This window comes from Pseudorasbora parva, chromosome 22 (genome assembly GCF_024679245.1).
Source record: "Pseudorasbora parva isolate DD20220531a chromosome 22, ASM2467924v1, whole genome shotgun sequence".
NCBI lineage: Eukaryota > Metazoa > Chordata > Actinopteri > Cypriniformes > Gobionidae > Pseudorasbora > Pseudorasbora parva.
Genome location: NC_090193.1, coordinates 6,142,930 through 6,170,779, shown reverse-complemented (window position 1 = coordinate 6,170,779; position 27,850 = coordinate 6,142,930). Strand labels below are relative to the sequence as shown.

The following is a 27,850-nucleotide window of genomic DNA, read 5'->3' as shown; positions in this document are numbered from 1 at the left end:
TGTCTTTCCCTTGACAAACCTCGCTCTGTCATCTCTGGCGGTATTTTTCCCCCCCTGGGACCAGGTTGGATCCACCCGAGAGACTGCCATAATTAGTACTACCTGGTAGGTTAGTCCTTATGTGTATTCGCCACCTCTCTTTACACTGAAGGGCGTGGCTTGCAGCGTACCATCTCCCTGAGATGGGCTTGCTTTCCCAGCGTTATCCACTAGTCATTCTGAGTGGGTCTTGAAGGAACAGCAGTGACTGATCTTCCCTCCAAGGGAGCCCTGCCTGCCACTCCAACATAGGAGTGGTCCAGTGAGCTCAGGCAAGGCGCTGGAAGGGCCAGCATCCCTGGCGTGTTTGTAGGGATCCCAATTCCATTCCAATGCATGTCGAATGTGACCGACTGAAAAGGAACGTCTCGGTTATGTATGCAACCCTCGTTCCCTGAATGAGGGAACGGAGACGTACATCCTGTTGCCAGGTGCTGTGCTTCAGCTGAAGGCTGAGACACTAGTCTCGGCTCTTCAGTTGAAAAGCAATGATGTGCTATTCCACTTCCGAATTTATACCCGTGCTGCGGGGTGGTGCGTGGAATGTGTGAACCGCATGCCAATGTCTATTGGCTCGTTTTGAATCACTCAAAGTAGATTGGTCTCTGAGAACAGATCCCAATTCTTCGGTCAGTTCTGACGTATGTCTCCGTTCCCTTCCATTAGGGAACGAGGGTTACATACATAACAGAGACGTTCATTTTTGTTGCCTGTTGTTGTCTGTAATGGTAAATTTTAAACTTCTACTTTTTTTAGATCCAAGATCTCTTCCTGAGATCCAAGAGAGCATTCGTAATGCAATTAATGGAAATATCACAGTGTTCAGTTTGGCCTTTGGTAAAGATGCAGACTATGGATTTTTGGATACATTGAGCAAGCAGAACAATGGCCTGGTTCGCAGGATTTATGAGGATTCAGATGCTCCGCTTCAGCTAAAGGTAGCAAAACTGAGGTCTTTGTAAAAATGTTGATTCCCTTTAAATGATTAAAGTAAGTATTTTTTTTATCAATGAATAGCCATCTACATTCAAACAATCTCAAAAATCATTTTTAAAAATCATAAAGTCCTAAAAAAGTAAAAATCACTTTTTCACACATTAGCAATACTTTCAGTTATAGAATATTTTAATATATAACAATTATTATTGTTTTCTACCAAGGGATTTTATGAAGAAGTGTCAAGTCCTCTGCTTTCAGAGGTGAATTTCCACTATCCGGACAACACTGTTAACTCATTGACAAGAAGCCATTTTAAACAGCTATTCAATGGCTCAGAGATCATGGTCGCTGGCCAACTTAATGACTTAAATGATATAAACAACTTTGCAATTGAAGTGTCCGCACAAGGGGTGAGTAAATAATCTATAGTTCACTTCACACATACACAAAATCTATAGTTCCAATACTTTCTAAAAACTGTAAACAAATCTGTGGACATTGGTTGTTGGATGTATGTGAGAATAAAAGCACAGTAAGTGTGGGGGGCAAAAATGTCTTTTTGATGCAGATAATTAAAGCTACACTGTAAATTTAGCAGTATCTAGTGGGGAGGTTGTGAATTGCAACCACCAACCACTTACTCACCCCTCCTTTTCGAAGCACGTAGGTGACCGGCACAGGACAAAAATGCTGTCATCAGAAAGCAAAAAGTAGCCAGCGGTCTGTAGAGAAGTTTGTCCATTTAGGGCTACTAGAAACATGATGGTGCAAAATGGCAATTTCAATGTAAAGGGACCTGCGGTGTGTGTTGATAGAAATGGCTCATTTTTAGGTGATAAAAACATAACGGTTCATTATGTACACTGTAAAAATAAAAAATAAAAAATCAGGACCCAATTGAAATTTTTCTAGTGACTGATCACATCGAAATTTTTCAGTTGGCCAAATGTAATTTCTGTGAATTACATTGCATCAATTCACAGAAATTCAACTTGGCCAACTGAAAAATTTAGATGTGATCAGTAACTGGAAAATTTTCAATTGGGGCCTAATATTTTTTTTTTTTTTTTTTGCAGTGTAAGGTCTTTATACACCGCTGAAAACATGGTTATGTATTATTTTGCAGTTCTGTTTATAGAGCCTCATAAATACTACACACTGCACCTTTAACGGGACGTGTCATTTCTGTGCCTCTAACAAAACCATCTCAAAAGGTTTTTCAGAACACTCCCCGTCAGCCATTGGTTGGTAAATCAGATAGCTCTGCCCCAAACTCACAACATTGGTTGAGCTATTATTGCTATGTCAGGCTTAGTAAAGTTGCTGCTGTATATTAAGGTGGTTAAGAGAAAGTATTTTAACCACTGAAAAAATTACACAAATTACCAATGGATCTAAAGATTGTAGCCTCATTTATATCTATTATCACAATCTCAGTGAATTTCCATCATTATCAGTGATGAGATTGTTTGGGGGACTAATCCTGATTTGTTTGTTTCGCAACAGTTTGAAAATAATTTTGAGTTGAAAGGTCAGGCAAATGCTCAGAAGTGGGAAACCATATTTCCTGATGAAGAGTATATCTTTGGGGACTTCACTGAGCGTCTCTGGGCATATCTGACCATCCAAGAGCTCCTGGATAAGAAGTCAGTTTGAGAAAGTGTGATCTTTAGTACACTAACCTAAAACTTTGAAGGGTCAACAAGTCCTCTTCACAATTCATAATCTTTTAACCAGAATATTTGAATCAAATCCAATTATAATACAAAATATTTTTTTACAGAGACAAGGGTTCACCAGAGGAGAAAGGAAATGCTACTGCTGATGCTTTAAGACTTTCATTAAAGTACAACTTTGTTACACCGCTTACCTCCATGGTCGTCACTAAACCTGAAGATGAGGCCACAAACGACATGTTCATTGCTGACAAGATGACTGAAGGTATGAATAAACTGTCAAATTGCAAACAGAAATTTGAAAAACGCTGACACATAAGTCTCAGAGGAGATGCCCACACAATTAAAAACAAACTTGTTCCAGTGTTCTCGATGACTTTGCTAATGTTTGTTCCATTATATGACTCTTTTCTCAACACCAATTCACAGAGGAACGAGGAAAATTTCAAAGATATGGTAAGCCATTACACTACCACACATGAGGTCTTATGTCACGATCACAGTTGCTGCTCCTTCATATTCCAAAAGCAAACAACAAATGGTGCTAAAATACAATCACAGTGTACTGTACTACTAAAAAAACATGGTGATTAATTTATGATTCATTAAAATACTGGTGTCCGAGACTCCGTGAGGATGAAGACTATAGTGTACTAATGTGTGAATAAGAGTTCTAAAGCTTTCTTTTGTATTTGACATTATGTAAAACCAAGTGAACTATTTGCATGCATTAATTGTATCTTATTAGCAGGTTACTCAGCCATACCATCCAGCTACTCCTATGCAACGAGCTCTGCACAACCTACATACTATGGTAACTGTAAAAACCATGCCATGGCCATGTGAAATGTATCTAAAGATTCAGAAGTCACATTAGCATTGTTATTCTTACAATTTGTCAATGTAACAGTTGATGGAGATCCACACTTCATCATTGAGATGCCAGAAAAGAATGATGCTCTGTGCTTCAACATTGATGACAAACCTGGTACCATATTTAACCTAGTTAAAGACCCGCTTACAGGTAAGAACTTGCTATTTTAGCTGAAAAGTGCATTAGCATTCAGCAAGGCATAGCTTCACAAGAACATGGTTTTTCTATTGTGAACATGTGGATGCCCCTCATGGTATTATTGATTCATATTAAATCTAAATGGTTTATTTGACATTTTTATTCGAAATGTGGCTCCCCAAGATGTCAAGAGCTTTAACAAGCTCTGTTCTTCAGCAAAATGGTAACAACAAAAACTCAACCATAACAGAAACTCTTCTAAACCTCACTTTCCATTTACTCAAATCACATAACACTTCATTGGTTAATTTACTGATCTAATGCAATCCCATGCAAAGCATGCAAAGTCTTACATCTACTGCATTGAAAATAATGTTAGTGTTGGAAACTTCACTTGTCAAACCAATTCACTGCAGCTTTAAGAGCCCTCCAGAAGTACAGTCACTGTAACCCAGGATTTTCCCACGTAGAAGGAGACGTTCTCGCGACCTTGCACCACGTTCCCTAAAAGTTATCTAAAGTTGACGAAAATCCCAAACCTCTATAGAACATTAGAGACGTTCCAAAAATGTCCTCTTTTAGTTGTGAATGTGCTACAGTTCAAGGTTCCTTTTATGACTTCAGGGGGACGTTCCATTTTGGTTATTCTATGGTCACATAGCCACAGAACGTTCCCATACGGTTCCTGTTAGTCAGATTGGGACGTTTCATTCAAGCTGCTATGCTGCAACATAAGATATGCAGGAACATATCTGGTTCAGTGCAGTGGTCTCTACAGTACATTCCCATAACGTTTGCAGGACCTTTCGGGGACCAACTTAGAATGTTATTTTTTTATTGTGTTTAGGTCATTCCATCAAGTTTACTGAATGCTTTCAGAACATGTTTGAGTGAATCAATGTACACTTGTCTGCATTGCAAATGATGGTCAGTAAATGCAGAATTTGCACAAAAGTTGCTTCTCAAGGATGGATCAATACCAACTGTTTGTCCAACTTTATATTCAGACCATGTAAGCTACATTTTGTAAATGCGCTTGTTACCACTGTAACAGATTTCACTTGTTACATTCGCCCTTTTATATGAAGACCATCTACCTAACACTAGGGGAAGTATTGCGTAGATTGTTCAGTATATCAGTGGGTTAATGACAGAAGAAGTGAGATTGCTTTGGTGCTAACAGCATGGTTGATGGTGTCGCCGTGCCAATCTTAGGGTGCTTTCACACTAGCACTTTTGGTGCGCACCCGGGTTCGATTAACGTCAGAGTACTGTTCTATTGGATGATGTGAATGCAATCGTACTAAATCGTGGAAGTGAACCGCTATTAATGACGTATGATTTGATAAAAATGTATGTTTTGTGTGCGTTTCACTCATTTACCTGACGAGCGTCACTGACACACTGCAAGCAGAGAGCTGTAGATCTAATTTCTGCTCGTCTTCAGCGTTCTTTAGAGCATTTACAGTGCATTCGAGGCAGATAGACCGAAGTGCCATTATGTACTGAAGCTTTGGTAACAAAACCAATGATTCAAAAACAAAAATATAAAAGTGACGGGAGCAACGCTATGCATTTCGCCGCCTTCGGGCTCACCGTCGTTACTAAGCAACAGATTAAACAGCTGCTGCGTTGATGACGCAAATGAACCCTGGTTGTTCGGACCCAAAAAATATAATATGAACACAGCAATCATAATTAATTGTAACCAATTGTAAAGGCACCCTTAGAGTCCTGACTGGGAATCTGTTGAATTTTCTTCTCAGTCAATGACTCTTTAGTTTTAGTGACAATATCAAGGAGGATTATTCATAATTTGAAAAGGGCTGTTTAACCTCAGGACAGCCTATTCCTACCCTCCTTGTGATTTTGTGAGTCAATGCATCCAGAGAATGTTTTTTTTTTTTTTTCATACAAGAGATTTCAAACGGCAAACGAAACAAAAGTGGTACAAAACCTTGCTACTCATTTGAGCAGCACAGCACTGACATTTATCTCAGACCAGTGCAGCACAAGGTTACAACAGGTTTACTTGCAGGACGATCTTGATCACAAAACACTGTTACTACACAGCGATGGGAGATCAAGTGCGAAAACGTTTGAATTCCATATTAATATAATCGCTGCAAGATCTAGTTAGATGGATATCAGAGAGTGAGATTTAAAGGGATAGTTCACCCAAAAATGAAAATGTGATGTTTATCTGCTGACCCCCAGTGCATCCAACATGTAGGTGTCTTTGTTTCTTCAGTAGAACACAAATGAAGATTTTTAACTTGTCTGCCAGTCATAATGCATGTGAATGTGTAACAATTCTACTAGAGTAAAAAAAACATGCTTAAACAACATGCACAAAAACCCTGCTGCTTGTGACGACACAATGATGTCATAAGACACGAAGTGATCGGTTTCTGTGAAAAACACAACAGTATTTTTTATTTTATTTTTCATATCAAGTATTCCCATCTGCTATAACTTCGTCTAATAAGGTCAAACTGGCGTGATTATAGATATATAGATTCCTCATTAGTGCCTGCGTGGCCGACTGAGGCATCTACATAGTTTATATATATATATATATATATATATATATATATATATATATATATATATATGATCACGCCAGTTTGACCTTATTAGAACATTAATGAACACTAGATGAGATTTGTCTAATATGAGGTTAATTCAATGTGTCGTTACGAGCAGCAGGGTTTTTGTGTACGTTGTCCAAGCATGTTTTCTTGTTACTCTCATAGAGTTGTTACCCATTCACATGCATTATGACTAGCACACTGCAACGGTTTAAGTTAAAAGTCTTCATTTGTGTTCTACTGAAGAAAAAAAGACACCTACATGTTGGATGCACTGGGGGTCAGCAGATAAACAACACCTTCTCATTTTTGGGTGACTATCCCTTTAAGCACGTTTCAAGGACTTTGAAGTGCTTCACACTTTTTCTAGTATACTTCAGATCTTGAAATAATATCTGATTTAATTGTTATTATTAATGTGATGACCAAAACATATATTTGTTCATCTTTCAAACATTTTTCCATCACCTCTAGGCTAGGGTGAACAAAGTGCACAAACTTTATAAAATCTGTATTATCTGATGTTATAACTTCAAAAAGTTCACTTTGGACAGAAAATCAGGGGCTTAAGCTCCCTAAAGTAGCTACTCACCAATGACAGCTCAATGTTTTAGTGTTTTATATTTGGTTCTATTGTGCTCCACAGGTATCGTGGTCAATGGCCAAACCATTGGTGATAAGAAGATCATCCCTGGAGAAAAAGTAAACACCTATTTTGGGCGCTTTGGAATTGTTCATGAAAAGTTTGGTATCAGGTTGATGGTGAGCACAAAAGAGATCTCAGTGTCTGATGAGGGAAAACAAGCAAAATTCTTCTGGACTGATACTGCCACGGTTAAAGGGCCCAGGTAAGCTGCAGGATCCTGGGTGCTTCTCAATCTGAAGGCTTCATCCTAATGAGGATACATACATGTGTGACATAGCCATGTGGATCTTACTAGACCGTCTCATTCCAGCGTTTAATGCTGAGAAGGAGTCTAGCCTACTAGCCTTCGACTACACTAGGAAGGCCTCAAAAGGATGCAGCCTTCCATTTGAGAAGGACACATCATCATTTCACTTCATTCATGTCAAGTCATTGTGAGCTAACTAAAATAAGGAAGATGGAGAAAGAATAATCCTCTTCACAGAACTGTCCTTCTTTCTCTAGCATGGATCTGCAGGTGATCAAAGATCGTAGTTTAACAGTGACTTTGAGGAACTCAGTCAAGTTTCTTATCATCCTGCACAAAGTCTGGCAGAAGCACCCGTATCATCAAGACTACCTCGGGTTCTACACTCTGGACAGTCACCTCTTTTCAAGCAATGTGCATGGACTGCTTGGTAAAACTTCTAAAGAACTTACTACAATATATATGTCATAGTACAAATTATTTTCCAGGTACAGTACAAGTGAAGATCTATTGAGAGCATTTGAGGAATAAGAAAGAAAGAAAGAAAGAAAGAAAGAAAGAAAGAAAGAAAGAAAGAAAGAAAGAAAGAAAGAAAGAAAGAAAGAAAGAAAGAAAGAAAGAAAGAAAGAAAGAAGCATGTTCATACCTCCACGTAGACATCACACGCCTTCAGCGTTTAATGCTATGAAGAGTTAAGGCCGTTACACACTCCACAAGAACAGAGAAAAAAGTTCTCGCAGGCCTGGTTTGGCAGTTCTCACAGCTTGTTCTCAACAGATCATCTGAGCAGAACTTTTTTTCTTGTGGTTGTCCGAAAACTATTATGTGATTGATCAGAAATTTTAAGTGGGTGGGGTTTAATGCGGAGAAACGGACATGTTCGGCACCTGCTTTCCTCGTGAAGTATGGAATGTCCTGGCCAGAACGAACTTTGTTTTTGTTGTTGCCACCTCGAGAAAACAAAAAAGTAAAAAGTAAAGCTTGGTACATACTCCAGTCCGTAAGAACAAATAAATGTGTTTGCTTTCTCGAGGTGGCAAGAACAACAACAAAGTTCATTCTGTCCAGGACATCCTTGGACACCCACAAGAAAAAAAGTTCTGCTCAGATGATGTGTAGAAGCTGTGTGAACTTTAAACCGAGAGCAAAATTACATTTTTTTTTTCTTGTAGCACTGGGAGTAAGACATGTCTCAGTTCTTATGGAGAATGTAATTGCTTTTAGACATCAGTCACCGAGCACCACAAACGAAACCGCAGCCAACTTTTACAGTTCCTCCTGAACCAAATCAAACTAATGAGCCTTTCAAACAGAATGTGGCAATGACACCGGTGCACTATGAAACACATTATTTCAAGGACAGTTGCTGCATCGAACAAAGAGCACACAATATGTTCACACCATAACTACTTTTATTTGGAAGAGCTGGAAACCCACGACATTATACCCGGAGCGTTACCTCACAATCCGATTCCGATTCTGCGAGTCACGATCCGATTCCAATTTTTTTTTTTTTTTATTAATTAATTAGTTTACTTCAAAAGCTTAAAATCTTTGTAATCATAAGTACTTTTTACAAATTAAAAATATAAAAAAAACAATTTGCTGTTAAGAATTTTAAACTAATATAGCTTTCAAACATAAAAACAAGTAGTAAATAATAAAGAGGAACAAAGAAACATTTTACAAGCAATAAACTTTTCATGTTTAGGATTATTGGAATGTTCTCCATTCAAGAGCTGTGAGTGATTTTTCTCTTTCAGATTTGCCGTTGTTAGATTAGTCTATTACTAATGACATCCTAGGCAGCGGTAGAGCTGCATTCACATGCACAGATCTCTTTTAAAATATAAGATGTGGTTTTCCCATCCGTTTTAATGCCTTAGTAAAACATAGACTGACTGTGTTTACATTAATGTTAACACATGGCTTTGGAGATGCTCTGAAGGGAGGACAGGGAATCTCATGCTTTCATTTAGCCAACACTTCAAAATTGCCTACCCTACCTTTGCAAATACCCTACCACAGGCAATCGTATGACTTTTGCGGTGTTGCATGGACGCAATTGGCTAGCTTCTGCAATAGGGTATTTGCATAGGCGATCTGATTGGCTGAAGCCTGCGCTGGCACTTAAAAAAATTGACGCGAAATAAAGGAACATGCAATAAAGTTTGGCAACGCATGACGTCGCCTATTCAAATTAAATTCTCATTAAATGAGAAGCGTTAATGCAGACGCCTGTGTGAATCCAGCATGACATACATATTTCTTTATGAATATTTTAAACATAAAAAAATTGGCCCCCTAAAAAAAGGATGGACAAGAGGAAGTCAGTTTGGTTGTGGTAATCAACATTATACCACAAATGCTGTCAACTTAGCTTAATTTCTACTGAGTGTGAAATTCAATTCATTATCAATTATCATAAACATTCAGTTTATAGTGCATTATCAAGCAGCACAGTCTGTGATGGTTGCACTCTGAACTGTTTTCACGGCTCTTTAGGTCAGTTCTACCATGGACTGGATTTTGAAGTGAGTGAACCGTTTCCAGGAAAGGATCTAAAGAAACCAGATGCCATCATGTTTGTGAAGGGACAAGAGCTTGTAGTTACCAGGTGAATTTAACACACTGTACATGTTGCCCTTGCTTTGAACGTGGAGGGGTCGATGTTACCATTACACCACATTATTCTGTCAACAGGGGTTGGCAGAGAGATTTCAGACAAGATGTGAAGAATGGAGAACAAGTGCCCTGTTGGTTCATTCACAATAACGGCACCGGACTGCTTGATGGAGTTTACACAGACTATATCGTCTCCGGCCTCTTCAAGACAATCTAACAATGAGCCTCCAAAGCCAGACAAAACAATGATTGACAACAGTTATCAAATGTCATCATCAAAATTATCAGGCCATCAGCCTTTAAATGTCATTTTAACAGATAATTTCTACTTGGATATAGTGTTGTCGAAATACTTTTTTCCCCCAAATATTTTAAATACTCATTTTCAAAACACTAATACACTAATTGAGCTGTGTATTAAAATTATGAAAAACGTTTCTTTTTATTACCTGCACCTAGATCTTCCCATTTGTTTGTAAGCAAAAGTACGACCAGATGAAGTAAAACTTTTACTGAAGTGTAAAGTGTCTTTTTAAATAAGTATATATAAGTGCATGCAAACCAGTGTTTTCAGCTCAGTAAATGCAGCAAAACCAAGATCTGCATGTGCTGTGAAATTAACAAGAATTTGGAATACACTGTATTTTCCATTTTGCATTATTTCCAATATTTTGTATTGATTTGTATTATTAAGTTAGAAATTCCAGTATCATGACAACAATACTTAAGAACATGAGATCAAGGATATACATTTATATAATACATATATGAAAAGGAAGTGTGTATAAATTAGAAAATAAAAGATTGAAATGTAATTGTGTGAAATTTTAAATACGTTTAAGTGCCTCTATTATACCTTTTGGAGTATTACCTTTAATGTAGTGTGTAATACAGCTGTTTGTGAATGTAAAAGGTTTGCAAAGTTTCAAATAACAAAATGCACAACAAAGTTATTGGGTCCTATTTTAACGAATTAAGCACACGGTCTGAAGAGCACAGCGCAGGTGCATTTATGGTGAGTCCAAATCTACTTTTGCTAAATACAGGAAAAAAATGGTCGGCACGCCAGGCACGTTCTAAAAGGGTTGTACCTAGTCTCTTACTGAGTCATTGGTGTGTTTTGGACATAACTTGCAATAAACCAATCAGAGTCTGATCTCCCATTCCCTTTAAAAGTCAGTTATGCTTGTGTTTGTGTGCTGCTGCGTGTCCCTGTTTTTGTAATAATCACAAGTTGTGCACCCCGCTATAAGCGCATATTACTAACACACGCTTCAAATAACACAAAAAATACTTTGTTGGTCAAAGGTGCAGTCGTTTTCAGTTCCTTAAAATAGCAAAGCGCCAACAATGCGCCTGAACACACCTGGTTTTCAGACAAGCACACCCATGGGTGAACAGATAGCATTTGCTATTTAAACAACGTGAAGCTGGACGTGAAAATGATAACTGCGTTGGGCTGAAACTAGCAAAAAACACTTGCGTCGACCTGGCGTTGCATTACACCAGTTGTATGATTGGGCCTATTGTCTCCTAAAAGAAAGAATCGATTCTTAACAGCTGAAACGATTCATCAGCAATTCCAGTCTCACACGTAGGTTTGTAACAAATTAGCACAGCCTATGGTCTTTTTTGGCTTTCCTTGAACAACGTCTACTTAAACCTGCGCCCTCAAACACTGGGGTATTTGCTAGCTGCAGCTGAGACTGGAAGAGTTTGGTTTGTGTTGTCGACATATCAAGATGTGGTTTTCTGTGCTGTGAGTCCACTTTGCACTCTTCACTTTACTTCACACCGTCAAACCGTCACCTTTTTTACTCTTCGTATCACTGTGCTGAGGAAGATCCGGAGCTGAATTTCAGTTATAGTAAGCGTTTGGCTTTCCGACACATGCAAGCGGTTGATCAATCAACAGACTGGGCCGTCATACTAATCAGAGCAGAGGAAGCTCAGAAAAGAGAGCTTTAGAGAGAATCTCTGAAATCATTTTCTGAAATGAGGCAATACAAAGTATATTAGGATTAAGATTAAAGTGTACAATTGACATTGGATTCATGTAAACCCAATGTAAGAGACTAAATTAGTGATCTTTAAAACAGCATAATAGACGCAGTTTAAAAATCACTCTACTCCATACTTTTGTCATTTCTTTAAAGAAATTGGTTAAAGGGATACTTTAGCGATGGGAAGATGAATCTGTATTTAATCTGGGTCATTAATGTAGTAGAAATGTGAAATTATTCAATAAATAATGGCCTGTGAGGCCATTCCCAAAGCCACCTACTGGATTACTGTGACTGAGTTGGAGAAGACACTACAATTAAAAACTGAACGTGTCTGTTCAATATAATGAGTGAGTCACCGCGTGAGTATCACAGCACTGAGCACTAACTGCAGGAGTCAGATAAATGAGCTGATGAGCTCTCATGATGAGAGCTGAGGTAATCGCGACTACACTCGCATTCACATTCACAACGCGAGTTCTGGCGCGTTTCAGTTCATGCCTTGGCAAGATTAACTTTCATAGAAATTATTTGAGAATTTAAAAGACTTACATTGCTCACCATAGCTCCAATTAAATGAGTGCCTGCAGCTGCGAGCTGAGCTCTGAGTGTGATCTCCATCCCCCATACGCGGGTTCAAAACATGCGGAAATGGCTCCCTCTGCTGGCTGTAGTCTTTAGCCTTTGGCCAAACATTCCTCCTATGATACAAATATCGTCAATTTGCATCATAGGAGGAATTTTTCCAGAAATAAAATGCATAAATCTCTTGTCTCAGGGGGATATGAGGGGGGAAAGCACAATCATTTGAATATACTCCAGGGTTTCTACTGATACAAGGCCATATGCTAATCGCTGAAGTAACCCTTTAAGAAGTTAAGTGGGTTATCCTTGGAGATGCACCGATATAAATAAAATTGGCTGATACTCCTAATAATTGTCATGTTATGGCTGATATTATAATTCTATATTCTAAATAAAAAGTAACACACAAACTAAAATCAATAGTACAAGTAATACGTGAAACAGTTTATATTCCTGGTGACCAAGACAACCGTCTCCACAATTTATTCTTACTATATTATTATTATAATACATTAATGTGTTGACGTAATTTCCCCTGAAATGGCTTCAGCTGTTAGCAGCTCCTCCCCTTTTTTTAAACGGCCAATAGCGTTTCGTTATACAGTTTGACTAGCGTGCAAAGAGCGGACCTTTCTCTGTTTGGTAAATCCAGTTTCCTCTAACACTGTTTACCATCATAATCTCCTCCATATCGCTTTGAAATGCAGCATTCTGTGCAGAATTCAAATGGATATGTTTGTTTTCTGCGCTGACTCGCACATATGATCCGCTGCGCTCTCGTGTCTGTAGTCTAAATTTAGACCAGAGCCGTTGGGGTGTTTGCGGTGCGTGAAACCAGACTTCATTCGCCTCAAATGAAAGCATATTTACACAGAATAATTTCCTATCACATACAGGGCTCGACATTAACGCTTGTCCGGGACAAGCGGATTTTTTGAAGGGACAAGTGAAAAAGAATTTTACTTGCCCGACGGACAAGGGACTGAAAACAAAAAATAACTAGCAAATCACCAAAATGCACGAATGAGTGTGCATTAATTTAGTGTAAGTGGCGATCGATAGCGGTGGATAATAATATAATGAACTTACGATAACAAGGACGCGCTGTTGACGCTCGTGCAGCCTCTCGATGAGAAATTAAAACATTTAAGCTGTTTCCGGAATACCATCACGAGTCATGACTAAAAGTGACACTGCTTTCATATGACAGTTTCATAAACAATGAATTAGCATTCACTTACATTTACTTTCACTTAAAGTCACTTACATTTTAGATACAATATTGAGTGCTTTTGTTCCATTTCAGCAGCGAAAATCGTCCACACACAGCAGAACCGTAACGTGTCTCACAGCAACAAAGTGTGTTACTGACCGATTCAGTGTTCGAATGAATCGTTTGAATGAACGACTCAATGGCTGACTCATTAAGACGGCCACCTGCTGCCACCTACTGGAGGTTTAGTTTCATGTTTAAACATTCTTTCCAGCATTTCTTGTGTCTATTAAAAACTACAAATCTCAAAACATTATTTAATGCAGTTGTAATTTTTCAGTGTAAATTATAAAAACAAATTTGTTAACTTGCAATATGCCTTTCACCATATAGTGTCTTAATTTAATTTAATTTAATGTATTGATCAAATTTAACAATGAAATTAAACCTGAAGCATAGCCTATATTTAATAAGACTAGGGGGGAAATGCCCTTTATAAAAGGTAAAAATATCACAAATTTGAAATGATTCAATAAAAAAAAAAAAAAAAAAAAAATCACAAATATGCAGACTTAAAGGGGTAGGCTACTTCAGCGCTGGGAAGATGAATCTGTATTTTAACTGCGTCATCAATGTAGTAGAAATGTGAAATTATTTTTGAATTTGCTTTCTAGACTGAGAAAAGAGAGAAAATGTATTTTTGTCTCATGTGGATGAAAGACTACAATTCCCAGAATGCTTCGCTGCCCTGTGAGGCCATTCCCAAAGCCACCGCTACTGGATTACAGCGACTGAGTTCAGAAAGTACAATTAAATACTGAACGTGTCTGTTCAATATAATGATCGAGTTGCCGCGTGAATCTCACAGCAGACTCGGATTAGGACTCAGATTACATTTAACGTCATAAATGAGCTGATGAGCTCTCGTGATGAGAGCTGAGGTAATCGCGACTACATTCGCGGCATACATTCACAAAGCGTTTTCAGTTCATGCCTTTGGAAGCTTAACTTTCATAGAAATTAATTTGAGAAGTTAAAACACTTACATTGCTCAGCATCCGTTTAAATTAATGCCTGTAGCTGAGCTGTGCTGTAAGTGTGATCTCCATTCCCCATGCACGAGTTGAAAACATGCAGAAATGGCTCCCTCTGCTGGCTGTAGTCTTTAGCCTCTGGGCAAACTTTCCAAAGATGACGCAAATATCGTCAATTTGTGTCACGAGAGGAATTTTTCCAGAAATAAAATGCATAAATCTCTCATCTCAGGGGGATATAAGAGGGGGAAGCACGATCATTTGAATATACTACAGGGTTTCTACTGATACAAAGCCATATGCTAATCGCTGAAGTAACCCTTTAAATATGTCATAGCTGATTGAACACTGGTGAGAATATTGCTTCAGAATAAATTATAGTTACAACACACACACACTCACACACACACAAAATATATATAGGCCTATCAAACTTTTTTCCGGACAAGCAATTTTTTTACTGGGACAAGTGAATCAACGATTTACCTGTCCGAAGGACAAGCACATGAACATGCTTAATGTCAAGCCCTGACATACTTTAGTGTGCATATAGTGTATGTGCATACACACATAGTGTGCTATGTGCCTTTCACCGTGTAGAAATTAGTAAATGTGTGTTAACTAGAGCCCTGCAAGGGCCTCAAATCTAGGCCCTAGTCCGGCCCTGGCCCGAGACGCTGAGGCCCTAGCCCGGCCCTGGCCTGAGACGCTGAGGCCCTAGCCCGGCCCGTGTCCAAAAGTTTATCAAAATTCTCGGCCCGAGTCCGACTGGAGCCCATGTTGTTGTTTTTTTGTTTTTGTTTTTTTACATTGTTGCAGCCATTAAAATAGTTCTGTTTTGTTTTTAATGTCAAAGTAGTTATATTTCGTTTCGTTTCTTTATTAAGTTAATTTAGAAAAATGTTTAGAGGATTTTTTTGTTTGTTAAATTAAAGTTTTAATTTTTTTAAGTGACGACCAAAAGCGGCCACCGGCCGACAGTGAGTTAACTGCATGTTTAATCGATTTAGTCTCTCAAATCAACTCTTGACTTGTCTTGCCTATAATAAAATCCATAGATATAAAACACTTCAAGCATCACAATGTTAATCATCATAATTTCGCCAACTATTACCACCAGTAGCCTAAAAGGCATTTTTGACGAGCTGAGGCAGGCTGATTCTGCTCGCGGCTCTCGCAAACGGAGCTAAACAATCTAAAAATAAATACAAATAAAAAAAGAACATGCAGGTTGTCTGCCTACCTTACACCTACGCAAATGAATATAAATCCCATCTTCAATTCCCGGGGTATTTGCTCATTTAACAGAGTTTACAGCAACGGAAGCAAAAGATTCAAGATGCATTTTATTCAGCAGCTTATTTCAAATTCAAAGACCACATAAGAGAGAGCGAACTAAGCGCACTGGTAAGATCATTTAGTCTCATTCATTTTTATTGAAGATGATTGTGTTTTTGAGCATCTAAAACTTATTTTAAGTTTCATTTGCGTTGGCTTGCATTAGTCATTTGCGGCGATGCGTGTTGCAGCGCCATCATATCTGACTACAACATATTTAGCCCATAAAACATTGTGACACATAATAACATTTTCATGTTTGAAAGTCTGTAGGTTAACATAAATGCAGATATAGGCCTAATTGTAATAATAAAAAACAACATAATTATCGATTTTGAAATATTAAACCAGTCAATACAGAACGAAATACGAGAGCTATTATGGAACAACACGAGACCATAATAGCTAACGCGACTATCAAGATGGCTCGCACAGTGTTCAGAGCATAGGTTCAGAGTCCACGCCAGCAGCAGCAGCAGCGCGCGGACTCTGAACCTATGCTCTGAACACTGTGCGAGCCATCTTGACAGTCGCGTTAGCTATTATGGTCTCGTGTTGTTTCCACCAGTGCAGAACATCTCATTGTTCCTTTTAATTGATAAAATAAATATAAAACGAAGGAGAAGCCTAAAAAAAGGCCCGAAGCCCGGCCCGCGTTTTTGGCATGACGTGAAAATTGGCCCGAAGCCCGGCCCTAGGGACGTAAAAAAGTCGGGGCCAGTCAGGCTCGGGCATAAATGCAGGGCTTTAGTGTTAACAACTGACCGATTTCAGCGGCAGCCTCAGCAGTGTAGGGGGCGGGCTTTAGATTCTAGAGAGCATTTTGATTGGACCTAAGATTTGATGAGAAATTCTACGATGATGTCACCAATATCTGAGATTCGTTTTAACGGAAGAGGGAGACTGTATATTTTGAATGCTTATATCTCCTAAATGCAAATTTTGTCATAGTTTTGGAACATACCAGCTTATTCATAACTTTAAGGCTAACACAGTCATACTAAAAGCTACAAAACTTACATTTTGATTTACGTGGACCTTTAACTATCATCACTTTAAAGTAATATTTTAGATCAAATAAATAGTTTTATTAGTGTTATTTAAAAGTACACATGATATCACTACAAAGTGCACCAGTGACCGAAAAGTTCAAAATATCAACATTGCTTTAGCTGACTGACCTTTGTACATGTTTTAGAGCTTGTTTTTTAAAACAATATTATGTCACATGAAATACAAAAACGTGTCCAAAATGGTCACTGATGTCTGTTAACCAGGAATGATCACAATTTGGAGACAAAGGTCATAAAAATATAAATGAGCTTAGTATCATCAATATATTTGTAGGTATCATTCAAAAAACATCAATACAAATATGCCAAGTATATTTAAATACTTAATACTTAGTAAATCCTTTTATTTATATTAATTTTAACATTTTTGTCATATTTCAAAAGTTACCCGGGATGACATTTTAGGACTTTTGTGCTAAAAGTTCCTTAAAGATTAATTATTTTGAATACTCGCATGAGGAATTAAGAGGGGGAAGTTGAGTCATTTATTGCAGTGTATTTAAAAATGTATGTTTTACATATTATGAATATGCTTTAGACACCAGAATAGACATGCCATGTCATTGACCCAGACAGTCATAATACTAAGTTACACCGCCTATACGTTGTTGTCATTTTGAACATTATTTAGTTGCAGAGTTTAGTTGGTTATTAGTCTTTTGTAGTCCAAATTAATATGAATATAAAACATCTGTGCCTAATCATAACATAAATAAATGAATAAATAACATGAGATTTCATGACAACTAAATTTACAATGCTCCAGGATTTTAATATTTAAGTCAATGTTATACACCTGACCTGACACATGAAAATGTTGACTTGGTTTGTCAGAAAATATTTAAATAACGTTATATATTTTTTATAGATAAAAAATATTATTCTTACTTACCTTCTATTGGTGAAATAGAAATGGGTGGTCTTTTTCTTCTCCACAAATTGGGAAGGAAGGAGGACAGTCTTGTGTAAACGAATAACACAGCAGGGCTGTCTGGGGGTGGTTTGAGGTGAAAGGATTTACAACTGTTCCGACCTTGACATCCATGGGTTTGCCAGGAGCAATTGTGTTTCGCTCCGTAGTTGTTGAGCGAATGATCCAATGACTGTTTTAGCCACTGAAGTAACTGAAAATCCCCGCCATGATGACTGACCAAAAAAAAAAACGTATGCAGGGTTGCCAACTCTCACGCATCTGGCGTGAGACTCACGCTTTCAGGCTCTGTCTCACGCTCTCACTCCGCCCAACTCAATCTCACGCCAAATTGCCAAACCTGCTTTTGATATTAAACAAAGCTATAAGCTTTAATTTTTTTAAAAATGTGTTTTAATTATTCAAACAATAAATAGCGTTTTGGCGCTAATGTGGCATAATGTTAAAGCCAGAGGCGTTGAAAAGCGGAGTTGCATGCTCTCGTCTCCCTGCAGTGCGCGCTGGTCACGTGACCCATGAGCGCTCAATACTTCTAGCGCTGTGCCAATGAATTTAAATGGCTTAAGCGGATACACAACAGTTTCACCATATAGATGTTTGCTGCAAGTTTTGGTAAACAGTACAGCATAGTGTTAGTGTTTATTGATTATTAAGTCAGCCATATTTACAGGATCGTTTTATTATGGCAGGGTTGCCAACTTTTAAGTTCAGGTTGGAGTGAGATTTTTTAGGGGCCGGGGGGGGGGTAATGCTTTTGATCTTGATTCAGTATCAGTTTATATCTAGTATATATACTGTACATAATAATATGTTTGTTTTGGCACTAGTTTAAACATTTCTTGGGTCAAATTATATGTGCCATTCCTTAATGTTCACTTGTGTGACTGCTTATATAAGTATCATTATTCATTAAAAAGATTAGGATGCAAGTTATTTAAGTTTTGAAATTTCACATTTAAAGAAATCTACTGTTTGATCATCATATCTAAATATTTATTAGAATGCAAAGACTGCAATGTATTTTTGAGCAACTAGATTAGACACATGTATATTTATTAAAGAGCCATAAGGCACCTAATGGCATTACAAATAAACATTAATATTTTTTAGCCACAAAATGACTCTAATTTGCCTCTTTGAATTGGAATTCTCTATTTTAATATTAATTACTACACTAATTGTAATATAAATTTTAGAAGAAATACAAATATTAGAAGAAAAATATTTTAAGTGGTCATTTATTGACAATAATTGTTGCACAAATAGTATATTTAGTACCAAAAGATCTCCTCAAAATATTCAATAAATATAATTTAATGAGTATGAGTGTGACCATTAGTAAGGAATACCTGATGGCTAAATACAAGAATAACATTAATGTTAACAATGTTGAATCTCTATCACTCTTTTGAGCATTACCCCCCCCCCCCCCCCCCCCCGGCCCCTAAAAAATCTCACTCCAACCTGAACTTAAAAGTTGCTTGGCAACCCTGCGTATGCGTCTGAAACCGGTCACTTATTATGGTTACCTCATTCACTATATTATAGTAGCACGAGGTTTTTGTTTAAACTACTCTATTAAGCTCCGAAAACGTTTTATATGATAAGTTTGAACCAGTGATTTGGAGAGCGCCGTTTCTCAAACGGCCAAATCAGTCACGTGGTGTCGGTAAACATGCAATTTCGAAAGTTCGACGCTAGGGGGTGTCCTGTGAACCAGTTTATAACTGATCTCTGGTCAGTTTTTTTTTATTTTATACACTAAATATGTCTACAGTCTTTGGCTATAGTTTAAAATATGATATGTAGATTAAACTGAATAGAGAACACTTCCCTGGAAACATTTGTAAACGGTCTCATCTCATTATGTTGGACAAAAGATATTTTCAAAAAACAGTAATAACCTTTAAAAACACTAACAACAAAACGAATAGGCTACCAATAATAATAATGAACATCAGAATGAGTATCAGAAAGTTTGTTTTTTAAATAAAATACATAATTTATAGAAATAAATATTTATGAATAGATATGTAGAAGTTCAAATGTTCTGTAGCCTACATTGAACTTTAATATGCCTAGGCCTACTCACTGCCTAAAAGTATCCGAAATAGTTGTTATATTTTATATACTTTTTTAAATACAAAAGATCCACATCCACCGATAAGAGTATAGAAAAAGTCTTGTCTTTAAATTTGTCATTCAATGCACTTTGATTGATCTACAATCATAATCTGCAGAATCCGCCATTTTGTCCGACAAAGCAGTCAAGAGAGTTCATAGAGTAACGTCAGTGGACTTGAACTTGATAAACAGTGTGTACTGACGTCTTTCCGTGTATGAAACAACATTCCTTCTAAATTTAATTTGTTGTTATTTGATACTATAAATAAACTAGAAGGAAGAGTCAATCGGTTCACAATTACAATTTTGGGGTTGAGACAGGTTTCATGTTAAAAGTAACCTATTCTGTCCCATATCTGTCAGTGCCTTGTCACTATTATCTTTGCTCTGCAATGTATTTTTCACTGCATGAGAATGTGTGTGCAGAGGTGGACAGTAACTAAGTACATTTACTTGAGTACTGTACTTAAGTACACTTTTTGAGTATCTGTACTTTATTGGAGTATAATTTTTTCTGGATACTTTTACTTCACTACATTTGAAAGACAAATATCGTACTTTTTACTCCACTACATTTCAATCTAGGCCGAAAGTCGTTTCTGCAGCAGCTCTAAAAGTCGGAGGATGATTTTTTTCCATCTTTAAAAGTTTTTTTGTTGTTGTCGTTTCAGACAGTCTGTCGGGAATCACTCTTATATGGTCATATACATTTTCCCAACTTTTTATGAACGCTGATCAGTTCATAGCAAAATGGAAGAAGACGGTTCTTAGGCACAAGTGTGTGCACCCATAGCCATACTTTGAAAGTATGTTTCAGTTAAAAAAAAATCAAGATTAGTTTAGTTGGCATACACTTGGTGCATGTCTTATAAAATATTAAATATATAAACATCTGGGAGAAAGAGAAGAGTGAAGTTGGGAGAATATCAGATGTGTATCAGTGTATTGGATCCGTGCATTCGGCCTTAAAGTGACAGCAGCTTTGTAAAGAGCTTTGTAACTTTTCTACAAGTATTTAAATGAGTTTAAGTTAGTCGTATGCTAGTATGTCAGATGGAGCATCACTGACTGGCTTAAACCATGATGGCATAATGTGCATTTATACAACAATAATAAAATAATGCATTGGCATAAAAAAGGAAATTTACTTTTATACTTAAGTACTTTTGAAAACGAATACTTCTGTACTTTTACTTGAGTAAAAATCTGTTTTTAAAACTTTCACTTGTAACAGAGTCATATTTGACCAGTAGTACTTTTACTTTAACTCGAGTAATGAAGTTGTGTACTTTGTCCACCACTGCGTGTGTGTGGTGTGAGAGCACGGCTTGTCGGACATGGCAACAGTAACTAAAGGGGGCTGGTCTTTGAGTAGGCCTACTGAAATGGTGAATCAGTTATAATATATACCCATTGTCTTCAGCTATAAATGATGGAAAACAGGAATTACAGTTGTTACAACGCCATTGGCTTAAAGCATAGACCGTAAAAAAATATGGACGACTCGACATCATCCGTTTCCGCTTGGCAGATTTGAAGCTTTTAGGCGGCCTACACGGCGCAGACATCTTGGGACCGAGTCTGCGCAGTAGCGATTTTGGGACTGGAGTTGCGCAGTAGAGAGCAGGAAGTACAGCTGCGATATCAAAAGCCCGCTCACACTCTCACAGATGCAGAACAATTAATTATGTTGGTGTGAAATAAGCAGTTATGGAAATGTAGAAATTAAAGCTAAAGCTCCAATCTGCCCCCAAAAATCCAGAAAAAAGTCTGTCAGTGCCTCAGTGACGACTTCACTCAGAGAAGATGTCAGTCTCAGCTGTCAATCATGACGTCACACCCCCCATTTTTATAGCATCAAATAACTAACTCAAAGTAAACTTATTTTAAAAACGAACACTTGAAATGAAATCATCGTGATGATAACTGCCTTCAATGGCATAAACTAACTTTGGGGAAAAAATATCTGAAGTGTAATTTTATTATTTAGTTTGCCTCGCGTCCATTAGAAAACACAGAGGGGCGTCTATACTGGGAATAATAGTTTCTATTCCTCTCAATTTTGATTTCATTTTAACTCCTACGGTGGCCGATTTAGTCCAAGATTAACATGGTAATCCCCCTCTTCACATTCGACACGGTGCCATCGAGTGTTAAAACGCGAAAGGCGAAGCTTGAATTTACGGGTATGTCCCTCTTTGGCTAACGTACTTTTAAGATGGAGGGGCAACATGGTGACAGTGACAGCAGTGACAGCAAATCAAAATCATCTGTTATATAACAGCATAAGGCCTAATGTGTGTTGTCATTGACAAATAAATAAAAACAGTTTATATTTGTTTTGTTTTGTTTTTTTATTATACATGCATTTATATAAGGCATGTACTTGAAATGACACAACATTTTGTGAATATCTGACATAAATAATCGATTTGGTCTGTGCTGCCTGGATTCGACTGCTTGTCCTTTACTTCAGTTCCCATGCGCTGCTTTTTTGGAGGGGTTGACTGGTCCCCATCTGCATTGTCCTGTTGAAGGAACAGACATAATCCAGATTTTATGAGTGATTCTTATTTTAAGGACCACTTGCTTCTATCATTTCAATATGAGGGGTCTATTATTTAAATTATGTGATTAAAGTGTTTAATTTCTAAACCTAAGTAAAACTGAGAGATATGAGAGTCTAACCAATGCTCTTTTCAGGGTCAGCTGGGTCCTGGGTTGAATGCTGCTCAGAGTCCTCTTTTTCAGAGTCCTCTTTTTCTTTATCTGTGGAGCTTGATAGTCGTGAAATTCCACACATGATGTTTGTTGAGTTGCCTGTTGAGGGAGCAGATGCATGTATAATTGTCCGATACTGGACAGGTTTGTTCTTTTAAATCTAAAGCTGTATCTTCTTGTAAAAATTTAAGGATTTTATATAGAGGACAACACAGTAGCATAGTTAAAGTTACTTCTTTAAATAAATCTTAAAATAAGTAAATACAAGAGACAGAAGGAACTTACCACAGGAGCTCCTGAGTTACAAATGGGCGCTCCCTGGAGAGACCTAGGTGATCGCTGTGGGGAACACGGTGAAACAAGTGTTGTCTGTGGGGTCTTGGCAGGAACAGACACTTCATTTTGGATAGTCTGTTTCTTTTGATCCTGCTCCAATATTACCCTCCACTTCTCCCTCAGCTGCCTCGGGATTCTGAGGCTTGAGACAGCCACAAGTACTGGGGCATTTCGTAAACGCTGCCTTAGCAGCTCTTTGCTCCGCAGCTCAGGGTTTGTGACATTTATCCACTCAGAGCTCGTGTTAATACCCGATGTACAACAGACAGGGTCTAGCTTCAGGGAAGGGGCTAGAGGCTTCTGTTGCAGCAGCTCCTGTTTAGATCTGTCTAAAAACTTGCCTGGCATGGGAGCCAAAGGTGCCCTTAGAGGCTTGTTGGGCATAGGCGTTTTAAAAGAGGTCTTTTTTAGATCCTCGGTTATATGCTCAGAGATCCCGGCAAGCACCTTTGAGACAGGTGGCCTCTGCAGAGACTTGGCAGGCTCTAAAGAGGCCTCTTTCAAATGTTTAATTAGGTACTCAGGGATCCTGAGTTTCCCTCTTTGTTGGGACCTCATGGGCACTTGTGGCTCTTGGTGGGACCCAGCAGGCACTGGTGCTCCCTGTGGTTTTTTCGAAGTCCACTTTCTCCTCTGATCTGTGGTACTGTAACCTGAGTACTGGACTTTCCCCTGTGTGGACCTGGCGGCCATAGATCCTTCCTGTGTGGACCTGGCGGGCACAGGTGCTCCCTGTGTGGACCTGGCAGCCATAGATCCTTCCTGTGTGGCCCTGGTGGGCACAGGTGCTCCCTGTGTGGACCTGGCAGCCATAGATCCTTCCTGTGTGGCCCTGGTGGGCACAGGTGCTCCCTGTGTGGACCTGGCAGCCATAGATCCTCCCTGTGTGGACCTGGCAGCCATAGATCCTCCCTGTGTGGACCTGCCGGGCACAGGTGCTCCCTGTGTGGACCTGGCAGCCATAGATCCTCCCTGTGTGGACCTGCCGGGCACAGGTGCTCCCTGTGTGGACCTGGCAGCCATAGATCCTCCCTGTGTGGACCTGCCGGGCACAGGTGCTCCCTGTGTGGACCTGGCAGCCATAGATCCTCCCTGTGTGGACCTGCCGGGCACAGGTGCTCCCTGTGTGGACCTGGCAGCCATAGATCCTCCCTGTGTGGCCCTGGCGGGCACAGGTGCTCCCTGTGTTCCCCAACACTTGCCTGAAATGAGGTTCCCATTCTTCTCAGGATACTCAGGTATGGGATCTGAAACCTCCATAATTGCCCACCAACGCCCTGCAGCAAGGGCCGCCGTGAGCTCATCTGAGTATTCAGGTGTCTGCTCTGTCTCAAAAATTGTGGGCATAGTTGACATGTTCATGATGTTGGAGAAAAATGATCTAGACATGAAAAATACTTTCTATAACTGTGAAAAACTATGAAAGAAAGAGAAAAGGAAGCGATGAGTTGAGTAAACACACAGTATACAGTATCTGATATCAGTTGGTCAATGAAATATAAATTATCAATATTTACAGAAAACTGGTTTAATCATTATTGGTTTGCATATCAGCCTCCCATTTTCACACAAACCGCCACTGTGTAGCATTTATTTATCTAAATGTACAGTAAATCGAGACAATAACCTCCAACTTTAAGCAGATTGTTCTCGGAGGTAAATTAAAACCAGTTAAAATAAAAAGCATAGCATACTCACACACTCGCCGACTCGCTACAAAAAGCAAAAGCCGTTGCACTCAACATTATACTCACCGAACGTTCTAAGAGGACTGATGCGGCGACCTGTGACGTTACAGTCGAACTCCATAGTTTATCAGCGAGGCCGGTTATTTAGATTTAAACTGAACATGCGATACAAATACAAAGAGTACGCATTTTTTAAATTCATGATTGTCCATACAAATACTTGTGCTGTTTATTAGTATGTTTAGCATTTGCAGCTGGTGCATAAACGGGAGAACTGCGGGTGGGCATATGTTTATTATTAAGCAGAATACCAAACTCAGTCAACAAATATTACAATAAAAGCACATTTCTCAAACAATATAATTCTCAAAAATATATATTTTCTATTTATCTATAACAATATTAGCAACATATCAGAGGAACGTGCTTTCCCAAACACCAATAGGCTATTGCTTTTATAGTCTACAAATAAAAAAGAAGACGTTATTATTAGGCTCAAATTCTACTTTTTTGACATTCTGCCATTTTGCTCAATATCGCCAACAATAGTTCCCAAATAAGTATCTTTAAGAACAGAAGCACAGATAGGACGTGTGTGTTTGTGTATGTGTGCGTGTGTGTGTGTGTGTGTGCTACCCGTTACAGACGCAACAACATAAAAATAAATGTTTATTGTCAATACACATAACTGTTGAATAAAATTAAATGTTAACTTAAATTATGCACACAATAAAAAGTAAAATAAAAAAGTGCCAGAGTTTAATTTAAAAAAAAAAGTGCTATCTAATATCGTATTAATATAGGCTATTATGCTTATTAACTGCTAACGTGTTTTAAGATAACGTTAAAATTTATACAAAACACTAAAGTGTTGTATGCCTATTTATAAAATAAAAATTAATAACTGATTTTGATGGTGGGGTATAGGCCTACTTTTAAGTTGTTTACATTTATATGCATTTGATCGATCGATTTGCATGCATGGTTGCTTGACATGATTTCGTTTTCTCAACTTTCTTTTTTCATGTTCTCGTTGCGATCACACTGTTTTGAACAGCAGGTGTCAACAGCAGCCTACAAAAGTCATACCACACGTGCGTGCTTTGGTTGATTTGCATGTCGGAAAAATATAATATATACAATGTAGTACTTACAGTCGTGGTCAAATTGTTGGTACCCCTGGTAAATATGATCAAATATCGCTGTAAAAAATAATCTGCATTGTTTATCCTTTTGATCTTTTATTTTAAAAATTCACAAAAATCTAACCTTTCATTTAAGCAAAATAATTTACAATGGGGGGTAAATCACATTATGAAATAAATGCTTTTCTCTAAAACACATTGGCCACAATTGTTGGTACCCCTAGAATTTTAAATCAGTAAAATATCTCTGAAGTATATTTACATTTTTTTAGCACAGCAGGGTGACAAGGAACATGAAATTGTCCAGCTATGATGTCTTGTTTCACAGGAGTATAAATATAAGGAGGCATAAAAGCCAAATTCCCTTAATCATTTATCACAATGAGTGAAGCAAAAAAATATATAGTTCTGATGTGCAGCAAAAGATTGTTGAGCTTCACAAAATAGAAAGAGGCTGAAATAGCTAAAGCATTGAAAATCCCCATTTCCACCATCATGGCAATAATTAAGAAGCTCCATTTAACTAAAGATGTTACAAATCTGCCTGAAAGAGGACGTGTGTGTGTAAATCGCCCTAATGCACGGTGAGGAGGAATGTTTGAGTGGACAAAGACTCTCCAAGGATCACAGATGGAAAATCGCAGAGATTAGTTCAAGAAAATTTAAACAACCCCTACATCACCACATGTTGTTTGGGCGGCAGGGGCGTAGCACCAAATTTTGGGCCCTGGGTACAAACCATCTTGCTGGGCCCCCGTACCATGTATGTGTATGTATAGAAAACGGACTTCCCTGCCTTGGGCCCTGGTTACTCAGTACCCTTTATCCCCCCAGTCCCACGCCCCTGTTGGGCGGCATTCAAGAAAAATCCTCCTCGCTCATCCAGACACGACTGAAAGTCAAAAGGGACCTGGTTCTGTGGTCAGATGAAACTATAAAAAAAGCTTTTGGGCAGCAAATCTACCAGATGGGTTTGGTGCAAACAGGGATAAAAAAGTACCCCATGCCCACGGCTAAAAATACCACTGGATCTTTAATGTTGCGGGCCTATTTTTTTGCTGGAGGTCCTTGGGTATGTGAAGGTATCTTGTTCAGATACATTGTATCATGGATTTTAGCAAATACCAAAAGATAAAAAATCTAAACCTGATGGATTCTGATAGAAATCTTATAATGGGCCGTGGTTGGATCTCCAATCAGGACATCAAAATCAACACACACATGTGTCACTGAGCACAAAATGAAGCTTCTGCCATGACCATCCCAGTTTCCTGACCTGAACCCTGTAGAAGGTGTGTGGCTGAACTGAAGAGAAGAAGCTCCAGCATGGAGCTGTGAATCTGAAGGATCTGGAGAGGTTCAGTATGGAGGAATGGTCTCGGATCTCTGGTCAGGTGTTCTCCAAACTCATCAGGCATTATAGAAGAAGACTCAGAGCTGTTATCTTGGAAAAAGGAGGTTGCAAAAAGTTTTTAATAAAAGGCTTCAGACAATTGTGGCCAACGTGTTTTGGAGAAAAGCATTTATTTCATAATGTGATTTACCCCTCATTTTCAATTATTTTACTTTAATGAAAGGGTTATATTTTTGTGAATTTTTAAATAAAAGATCAAAAGGATAAACACTGCAGATTTATTTTTTACAGCCATATTTGATCATATTTACCAGGGGTACCAACAATTTTGACCACGACTGTATATTGCTTAAAATGTATGAAGGACATATGAAAATCACTGCTCATAAACCATCTTTAGCTCTTAAATAAATAAAAAAAATGCATTAATTTATTAAATATGGTCTGATTGGGGTTAATGACATGATGTGGATATTTTTGTGTCTGAGTGCATTATTTTCTTTTTAAATAATAAAAAAATGCATAACAAA

At 38.2% G+C, this 27,850-nt stretch overlaps 1 protein-coding gene across 4 annotated transcripts in view; it reads left to right on the top strand.

The window, feature by feature from the left end:
- Positions 1 to 10,208, top strand: part of itih3a.1 (inter-alpha-trypsin inhibitor heavy chain 3a, tandem duplicate 1) — a 42,104-nt gene extending 31,896 nt beyond the window's left edge. For 3 of the 4 annotated variants that reach the window (XM_067432363.1, XM_067432365.1, XM_067432366.1), the window contains 11 exons: positions 796 to 977; positions 1,200 to 1,388; positions 2,485 to 2,624; positions 2,762 to 2,919; positions 3,084 to 3,110; positions 3,403 to 3,468; positions 3,565 to 3,678; positions 6,904 to 7,105; positions 7,408 to 7,580; positions 9,656 to 9,767; positions 9,854 to 10,208. In XM_067432363.1, the coding sequence (XP_067288464.1) occupies positions 796 to 977; positions 1,200 to 1,388; positions 2,485 to 2,624; positions 2,762 to 2,919; positions 3,084 to 3,110; positions 3,403 to 3,468; positions 3,565 to 3,678; positions 6,904 to 7,105; positions 7,408 to 7,580; positions 9,656 to 9,767; positions 9,854 to 9,992 (1,502 nt within the window). In that variant the 3' untranslated portion in view covers positions 9,993 to 10,208. The remainder of the gene's footprint in view (positions 1 to 795; positions 978 to 1,199; positions 1,389 to 2,484; positions 2,625 to 2,761; positions 2,920 to 3,083; positions 3,111 to 3,402; positions 3,469 to 3,564; positions 3,679 to 6,903; positions 7,106 to 7,407; positions 7,581 to 9,655; positions 9,768 to 9,853) is intronic. The other variant, XM_067432364.1, reaches the window with a different exon arrangement.
- Positions 10,209 to 27,850: the final 17,642 nt, after the last annotated feature.